The sequence below is a fragment of the Trachemys scripta genome, chromosome 24 (assembly GCF_013100865.1).
Source record: "Trachemys scripta elegans isolate TJP31775 chromosome 24, CAS_Tse_1.0, whole genome shotgun sequence".
Classification (NCBI taxonomy): Eukaryota; Metazoa; Chordata; order Testudines; family Emydidae; genus Trachemys; species Trachemys scripta.
The window spans coordinates 13,337,811-13,347,363 of record NC_048321.1 but is presented as its reverse complement, the minus strand read 5'-3'; the positions used below and the strand labels follow the sequence as shown (position 1 = coordinate 13,347,363).

At 48.5% G+C, this 9,553-nt stretch overlaps 1 protein-coding gene across 1 annotated transcript; it reads left to right on the top strand.

The window, feature by feature from the left end:
- Positions 1-7,793: 7,793 nt before the first annotated feature.
- On the top strand, positions 7,794-9,035 carry LOC117869599 (interferon-inducible GTPase 5-like). The gene has a single exon (XM_034756570.1). It carries the CDS (start codon positions 7,794-7,796, stop codon positions 9,033-9,035), a length of 1,242 nt encoding a protein of 413 aa, XP_034612461.1.
- Positions 9,036-9,553: the final 518 nt, after the last annotated feature.

Here is a 9,553-nt window from a genome sequence, read left to right as displayed (position 1 = left end):
TCAGATCCTCAAATTCATCACTGGAATGTAGGGATTGCCAGATGGGGTCAGAGCTGACATCCATCTACATCAGTATCTTTATCTGACAGTGGCCAGCACTGGAGATTCAGAGAAAGATGCAACAGCAGTTGTGGGAGAACCTCCCACCATACTATGTCTCAGTCCCCCTCTCTCATTAAGATCAGTTTAAGTCCTGACCTGTTCACCAACTGTTTGGGCAGGGCTGTGTTTGGAACATGTGTTAACAGCACCATCCAGTGGAATCTTATACCTTTGCATGCAATGTTGCCACCCACATTTTACCAGGATAATAATGACCAGCAGGTTATGAGTTGTCAAATGATACCTCACAAGGCTCGCTTTATGCAAAGATAATTACGACAGTGAACACAGGGTACATTCTGTCCCAGCATCGCATTAGCTCTGTGGGCCACAGCATCGCATTGGGACCTTGTGTTCAGCTGATTATCCACCATGACCTGCAAACCTTTGTTCCTAGCTGCACACATTGACATTGAGCCATATTGAAACACATGTTGTCTGCTTGTGCCCAGCTTGTCATGTGATCCAGATCGCTCTGTATCAGTGACTTCTCCTCTTCATTTTCCACTCCCCCCATCTGTGTGTCATCTGCAAACTTTACAGTGAGGATTTTATGCTTTCTGCATTGATAAAAATGTTAAATAACGTAGGTCAAAGAACCGATCCTGGTGGGGAACCTCGCTAGAAACTTTTTAACCCATATAATGTTTGCCATGTTAATTTTGTATAATTCTAACATTTTTAAAACTAAATGCCATGCAGTACCAGGTCAGATGCCTTACAGAAGTCGGGGTATGTTTACACTTTAAAAGATTAGTGTTTTATGAGTAAATGTTGGTAAGTATCGATTTCACTGTACACACACACACAACCCAATAAAAAATTATTCCCATCCATGGTAATCGAAATGTACAGACAGGCAAAGTCAGAAAAATGCTCTGTGAGAACTTATTCGGGTTTGATTTACGGCTATTTACTTCATATATTTCAACAGGGGATGCGGATAGTGACCATCCCTGTTTTAATGGGTTATTAAGCTTTAACTTTTTGAATCTCAGCAGCTACTGTTATGAAATAATTATTGTCTGAGTCCACCCCACATAATTTCCTGATAAATGTTAACATTTTGATTAATAAAAATTGGGGGCGAAATGCTTAAAAATAAACACGAATATTATCCAGGAAAATTATAAAAAAATAAAAATGGAATTCTGCCAAGCCAAATTATATGACGTCAACACTGTTACTTTCATCAACCAAACTAGTAATCTCTCTCCATCTCTCCTGGTGAAGTTGTTTCACTTTGTATAAATCATTGACTAGATTTCAGAGCATTGTGGAGGTAACATTCTGCCAGCGGGGGTGGCTCACGAGCAGCGGATCCCAGCGAGCTCGCCGGGACGAGCAGTGTACGGCCTGACCTTTGGGTGAGAAACAGCCTATTAGATAGGAGAGGATCCTGTTAATCAGTTTAGGCTCTAGGTGGGGTTTTACATTCTGCTTTTATCTGTAAGCGTTTGGGTCCGATCCTTAGACTTGCCTCTATTGAAATCTTTATTTTTAAGCTATATCAGATAAACGTCTATTTGTTTTACTCCAGACACGACTAAGCGCCGGGGCTGAGGAGAGGATTGAACTGAGGGGAAGCTAGTGAACGGGGGGATGTTGATTGCACAGAGGCAGTGAATCAATGTCCAGAAGTCAAGGGACTGGGCACCCAAGTGTAATGCCCTGGGGTGCACAGACAGGTTGGAGGGACCTATCCCCCGGGGCCAGAGCTTAGCTCTGGGGGTAACTAGCTCCAAAGATTTAGCCCCAGGTTCTCTGCTCTGGCCCACAGACTCACTCTGGGAGCTAAGTGCTGGGGTGTGTGGTAGCAATTCAGCCTGTGCCCTCTGGGTAACGCGACCCAGGAGAGGGCTCCTGGCTGTGAATCCCATGGAGAGGGAGGTACCTAACTCCCTTAGGCCACACCCCTATCCTCGGCATTTCCACCGCTCAGCAGGCTGGCTTCTGTGGGTCCCACTCTCAGGCCTCCTCTCCCCGTGCATTGCATGGGGAACCTGGACATGTCAAAGCTGAGCTTTGCAAGGCTGAGTCTAGCCCACCGTGTGGCTTTTCCTGAGTGGTGCAGAGAGTCAGTGGTCGAGCTGGGAGTAGATTTGAAGAATGCTGACCGTCTCTCCCCTCCCCCACGCTATAATCACTAGACCATAGTCCCCTCTCTGCGGAACCCAGGAGTCCTGACTCCCAGGTCCCCTTTCTCCTGTATTAACCCACCAGACCCCACTCCCCTCCCAGAGCTGGGATAGAACTCAGGAGTCCTGGCTCCCATCCGCTCTGCTCTGACCACTAGATCCCTCACCCCTTGCTATAGAACACAGGAATCCTGATTCCCAGCTACCCCCCTACTCTAACCACTTCATCCCACTTCCCTCCCAGGGCTGAAAACAGGACCCAGGAGTCCTGACTCCCATTCCCCAGCAACAAGGCCACTCCCTTCCCAATACCACAGGAGGAACCCAGGAGTCCTGGCTGCCTGCTCAAAGCCAGGAATAGTACCCAGACTCCCACTCAGACTTCCTATTGACTAGGTCACACGGCCTCTGTACCACACTCACATCATCCATTCAGCAAGTCAACACCTGGAGTTATATTTAAACGTAGGTGTAGCTATAAATAGACCTGTGCATTCTTTGGTTAGCGTCGCTGGCACTCCATGGGGCTTATCGTGCCAACTTTGGGAGCTGCCCCCACTAAACAAACAGTTCTTTAGAGATAACAACAACAACTGTGCTCCGGGAAGCTTTGTCTAAGGAACCAAAAGGTGACTCAACACCAAAAGGTGACTGACACCGATGGTGGCTGCATCGTTCTCGGTGAGAGCTGGTTGGGAAATGGAGAGGGGTTCTGCAGAAAATGTTTGGTTTGCCTCAATTTTCAGTGGAAAATTCAATGTTCATCAAAAATTGAAAATGAGCCAAAAAAATGCCTCCCGGTCCCCTGAAATCCTTCAGCCTAAATCTACCAAACACTGAAAAAATTTCAGATTCCAGCCAAAAATCAGTATTCAATTTTCCTGGGAGTGGGAGGAGAGAGGGGGAAATTTAGGAAAGAAGACACTTTCCATGAGAATATTTGGGTTTATACTTATATTTATTGGGGTAGCACCCACGAAGGATCCCACTGAGCTAGGAGCTGTACATGATTATTGCTATTTATTAGGTGTATTATGGTAGCACCCAGGAGCCCCAGCCACGGACCAGGACACCCTTGTGTTAGGTGCTGTACAAACACAGACTAAAAATTTGGTCCCTGCCCCAAAGAGCTGTGACAACCTGAGTATAAGACGAGTGATGAAAGCTGGAGACAGATGGAGGAAACAATAAGACAATATCAGACAGCGTTAGCGCTGGGTGAAATGCTTCTGCCACAATGTTGTCGACAAATACAGATTTGGTTTGACTGAAACACTTAGCGAACGCACGTGGATTTCAGCGAATTGCTTCAGTCACACCCCAAAAAACCCCTAAAAATGCCCCGAAAAGTTTAAATGTTTCCTTTAGATCTTTTTCTGAGCCATCAGCAAACTGAGCAATTGATTATCTGCACAACACCAGTTAGCATGAAAGATGGGGGAGGGATCTGAGCACCCCTGCTCCATAACCATGTCAAGCTGTTTGTAGGCACGATGGCAGAGGAGAGTGTGAAGGTAGGAGTGAAGGGGGATAAGTGGGTATGTTGCAGGTGTGTACAAAGGCCAGTTTCTCTGGACACAGTATAAATAAACAACAGCGGGCAGTTTCCTAGTTCACAAATCGGCCAGGCAGTCTTATGTTACATGTCTGTTATGTAACTGTGTCTATACCATTTGTGGATGGAGTCCAGTAATTTCCAGCATCTGGCCGGTTATTTCTGGCTGGATGCTGACATCTCAAGCACTTTCCCTTTTGGCATAATACGCAAAGCTGATAATCTGCACCACTGAACCGTTTCTGTTTTACTGGTGATGAGAAACCAGTTTGAAGCTCTCTCTCCACAGGCAGGGATCTGTAACATTACAGACATTCAGCAGGTCTCATGTTCCGAGTGTTAACTGCTAACACCGCACTGCCAGCCGAGGGCCACAATTTAAATGTGTGAGGGCTGCATGTTTGACTTGTGTTAAAGTATAATTAAATCAACACTGATTTTTAAACATTTCCTAGAATATACAGGCTTTTTACACCACCTCACATGACCTCCTCATAAGCAAACTAGGGAAATACAGCCTAGAAGAATCTATTATTGTGGATGTACAACTGGTTGGAAAACGATACTCTGAGAGTAGTTATCAATGGTTCACAGTCAAGTTGGAAGGCCCTATCGGGTGGGGTTCCACAGGGATCTGTTCTGGATCTGGGTCTATTTAATATTTTCATAAATGCTTTGGATAATGGCACAGAGAGTACACTTATAAAGTTTGCAGATGACACCAAGCTGGGAGGGGTTGCAAGTGCTTTGGAGGGCAGGATTAGAATTCAAAATGATCTGGAGAAACTGGAGAAATGGTCTGAAATAAACAGGATGAAATGCAATGCGGACAAATGCAAAGTACTCCACTGAGGAAGGAAGAATCAATTGTCAATCGCAAACGAAATATGGGTCAACAATGTCATACTATTGCAAGAAAAGCAAATATCATTCTGAGATGTATTGGCAGAAGTGTTGTAAGCAAGAGACAAGCAGTCTTTCTTGCGCTCTACTCAGCACTGATTAGGCCTCAACTGGAGGACTGTGTCCAGTTTTTGGCACTACACTTCAGGAAAGATAAGAACAAATTGGAGAATGTCCAGAGAAGAGCAACAAAAATGATGAAAGGTCTAGAAAACATGAGCTATGAGGGAAGATTGAAAGAACTGGATTTGTTTAGTCTGGAGAAGAGATGAATGATGGGAGACATGATACAAGGTTTAAAGAACGTAAAAGGTTGTTACAAAGATGAGGGTGATAAATTGTTCTTCATCACTGAGGAGAGGACAAGAAGCAGTGGGCTTAAATTGTAGTAAAGGAGATTTCAGTTAGACATTAGGAAAAACTTCCTAACTGTCAGGGGTGGTTAGACACTAGAACAAATTCCCTAGGGAGGTTGTGGAATCTCTATCACTGGAGGTATTTAAGAAGAGGTTGGACAAACACCTGTCAGGGATGGTCTAGAATGATAAAGCTTCGTCCTGCCTCAGCGCAGAGCACGGGACCAGATGACCTAGCGACCTCCCTTCCAGTCCTACTGCTATGAGTCAATGAAGCTAGATAATTATTTTAGGCTTGTCATGGTTGCTCACATTGTGTCTGGGGGAAAGGGTTTCTGAGTGATACCCAAATCGACCCACTTCCAGTGACACTGTATTATCAAAATTTCCACCAACCAGAGCACCTGGAGCTGGGGCGGGGGCAGTGATTCCCCCACACACACTGCAGAGGGGAAACCACTAAAATTAAGATTCTGTGGATGTTTACGACTCAAATGGCACCTCTCTCACCTGTCTAGCATTTGCATGTCCAATAAACTACACATGCCCCCAGCCCGACTACAGTGAGATCTCTGCTCCAGAGGCTCTGTCTCCTGGATCTTCTCAGGGTCGTGCTCAGATCTGCTTCTGCCAGCTTTCCACCTCCACTGCGACAGTCAATGGGCAAGCGCCATTCGGGACACACTGTGGGTAGACTGCAGAGAAAACCCATGACACACAGTCTGAGCATGAGTCAAGGACATGAAAAAATCCCACCTCTGGCTGACGTAGCTCTGCTGACAAAAGCCCCAGTGCAGACCCAGCCATGCCAGCGGACGAGGGTTCCCGTGGTCACAGCTAACGCCGTTCGGGGAGGTGCTAGTTTAGGTCTGCGGGAGACGTAGATATTGTTGAAGTGTCATTGTATGTGGTGTGTTATCACCCAAAGACTTGTGTTTTCTTGTTCAGTGGCATTCGCTCCAGTGGCCTTCGCTGCGTTCAGGGCAGTTGCACTGACTGGTGCCGGGATTCCTGGCAGCAATTGGCCCCGGCTCTCACAGCGTTGATCCAGCTTTCACCCTGAATATCGATGACAGCGTTGCTTCCCCAGTAGGGCAACGGGTGCCAGACACTAGTGGGATCAGGGGTGGCTCCAGGCACCAGCACTCCAAGCGCGTGCTGGGGTGGCAAGCCGCGAGGGGGTGGCCTGACGGTCGGTGTGAGGGCGGCATGCCTGCGGGAGGTCTGCCCGTCCCGTAGCTTCGGCGGCAATTCGGCGGTGGGTACGCTGAAGGCGCGGGACCAGTGGACCTCCCGCAGGCATGCCGCCGAAGGCTGCCTGACTGCTGTGCTTGGGCGGCAAAATACATAGAGCCACCCCGAGTGGGATTGTGTACAAAGGGGAGTGATGTTTAGTGGTTAGAGCAAGGAGGATAGAAGCCAGGGCTCCCCAACAAAGCCCAGCGCTCGCTTTCAGGCTCAACGAAGAGAGCAGCTAGGCCTCTTCGCTGTAGAAGAGACAGCTGCAAACAATGGAGGCCACTGACCACGGCAGTAGGTCATGTGGCAGGTCAGAGCCGAACCGTGTGGACTGTGAGGTGTGAACACAGGGGTTAGGAGGTCGGTAGCCACCTTAACAGCCTCCCTGAAACTGGCAGGACCCACTGGAATTTGTTGAGCAAGGGTGGTGCCGGAACCTGAAAAGAATGTCATTGTTTGCGCTGAGTTCCAGTTTTGAATTCCAGCCCCCATCTACACACACCTCGTTGGCTGGGGCAGGTGCAGCCGGGCTGAAGGAAGGACAGAGGCGCTGGAGCAGGGGGGCTGCGCTGTCACTGTGAGGTGAGGAGAGGGGTGGACGTACCGTGAGATCCAGCGCTGAGCTCGGTAGCCTGTGGCAGTAGCAGCACATGGAACCTTCTTGCCACGGGGCCTGGAGGGGCAGGCATTGTCAGGGCTGAGGACCAGGGAGGAGGATGCAGGGACTGACATGGAGTCAGCGAGGGCATTTTTGGAAGGGGGCACAGAGATGGGGGCACATGGAGACACGGGACTTTGGAGGGGCAAAGCTGAATCCTCCTCCTGTATCTCCTACTGCGCAGCTCTGACCTGAAGCAGCCGAATCGGGGGGAATGGGCAGGAAGGGCGAGCCTGGAGGCCCTGTCCCATGGCTGGGTACTGCATGGGAAAGGTGGGGACTTGTGGGTCCCTGCCCCTGACCGGGGAGGCAGCAGAGGGGACACCAGCATGGGGAGGATTTGAAGGGAGAGACTCTACACATCCGTCTGCAGCAGCAGCTTGAAGCTTAATCCCAACTCTGGGCCGGCTGTGGGGGTTGACACGGGGTGTTTCAAAGGGGGAGGCCCAGCAGCTGGCGGGTGGTGCAGGGAAATAGGGCAAACAGGCTACGCTGGGGGTGGCCGGGAGCCTGGCTCGGGTCAGGAGCTGGACAAGAACTGTCGGCTCTCAGAGGTGCTGGGTAAAGGGGAGAGCGTGCCAGCCCCACGGGAAGTATGGGACACGTATGATAAATAATAATACCTGGCTTTTCCATCATGCTTTTCCATCTGTAGGTCTAAAGCGCTTTTCATTATCCCCATTTTACAGATGGGGAAACTGAGTCCCAGTCTAGTGTACTGTCCGCTGTGTAACACTCTTTTTTATTTACTGCATGTTACAATTCTGGGTGACTTCTTCTGTGGGAGGAAACAGACTAAGACCGACACTTAATTTTGGGTGGGTTTTCTTTTCCATAGGACGATGGAACAACTAAAAGATATCTTCGGTAAGGTATTTACAAAACACAGAAATACACTGCCTGGTCTGTCCGAGCAGGAAACTGATGAGATCAAGGCTGCCATCGAAACAGGAGACCTCTCATTAGCAGCGTATGTGCTGCAGAGGTCTGACGATATGCTTAAAAAAACTGAGCTCAACATTGCGATCACAGGGGAGTCAGGAGCTGGGAAATCATCCTTCCTCAATGCCCTCCGGGGCCTGGGAGATGAGGATGAAGGATCCGCTGAGACCGGGGTGGTAGAGACAACCAAAGAACCAGAGCGGTACCAGCATTCCAAGTACCCCAATGTGATCTTCTGGGACCTGCCAGGCATTGGGACCCCAGATTTTAAACCAGACACTTACCTGGAGCAGGTGACATTCAGTCGCTATGACTTCTTCATCATCCTCGCTTCAGAGCGGTTCAGGGCCAACCACGCCAAACTGGCCCAGGAGATCCGGAAGATGAGAAAGAAGTTTTACTTTGTGCGTTCCAAGGTGGACTTGGACCTCTACAATGAGAAATACAGAAAGAGCTTCAATGAGGAGAGAACCCTGGAGAAAATCAGAAATGACTGCGTCAACAACCTGTCCAGAGAAGGGATGAGCTCCCCACAGGTTTTCCTTGTGTCGAGCAGGGAATTTCAGAAATACGATTCTCCCAAACTGCAGAAAAAGTTGCTGAAGGAACTAGAAAGTCACAAGAAACACGTTTTCCTCATGGCCCTGCCCAATCTTTCCCAACCAATCTTGGAAAAGAAGAAAAAGGCTTTGCAGAGGCAGATCTGGAAACAAGCCCTGAAGTCGTGCACCATCGCAGCTGTTCCTCTCCCGGCTCTCTCGGTGAAGTGCGACGTTGACATCCTGGTGGATAACATGAGACAGTATTGTGAGAGCTTTGGGCTGGATGACATTTCCCTCATTATACTCGCTAGCCAGGTTCGGAAGTCTGTCGCTGAGCTGAAGTATGTGATCAAGTCCCCATTGGCCAAAGAGATATCGAAAGAAATGGCTGAGAAGCTGCTGGCACAAGCTACCGGGGAGGGTGTAATGGTAGTTAAACATTTTGTCAGCATGATACCAGTGGTTGGGACCGTATTTGCTGCAGAGAGGTCTTTCACTGTGACTTACAAAATGCTGAACAGCTTTTTGGATGGTGTTGCTGAAGACGCACAAAGAGTCCTGATCAAGGCATTGGAGACAGAAGAGAAAACAAGTGAATAACAGCAACAAAAGACCAATAAGGTGGATACACGCCTCTGGCAGATGGAGTTTGGAGCCAACCAGAGGACAATGGCAGATTCTTCTGTACTGAAATCTAATGAAACAAAAGAAAAAAATATTGAAAAAGCGCTCCAGAGTTTGGCCTTTTAAAAACAAAGATGTATTTCCAAAGCTGGGGAATAGGCAAAAATAAGTACAGTCCCCTGGCCCCACCATTTTGTTTAAGCCCCCAGCTGGGAAAGTTGAGGAACAGCATCAGGGCAAATACCAGCTCTAAAAGTCCTGATCTCTGTTAATAACATGGGTCAAGATTTTTAAAATAGACTTGAACTTCCTCTACGTAAATCAGTGGAGATTCCTGAGTCCAATGGAGCGACTGACCCCAGCTGCGGATGTGGCCTATCGCCTGTGGTGCAAACCGGTGCAGAGTCTGACCGTGACAAGCCAGCAGAGCTGTAATCACAGTGCAAAACGTGATCAGAAAATAGTGAACCCGGAACCAGCTCCTTCCAGCTTTT

Bases quoted from the DNA above. Each gene is read 5' to 3' on its own strand.
- LOC117869599 (XM_034756570.1), top strand. From the start codon at position 7,794: ATGGAACAACTAAAAGATATCTTCGGTAAGGTATTTACAAAACACAGA.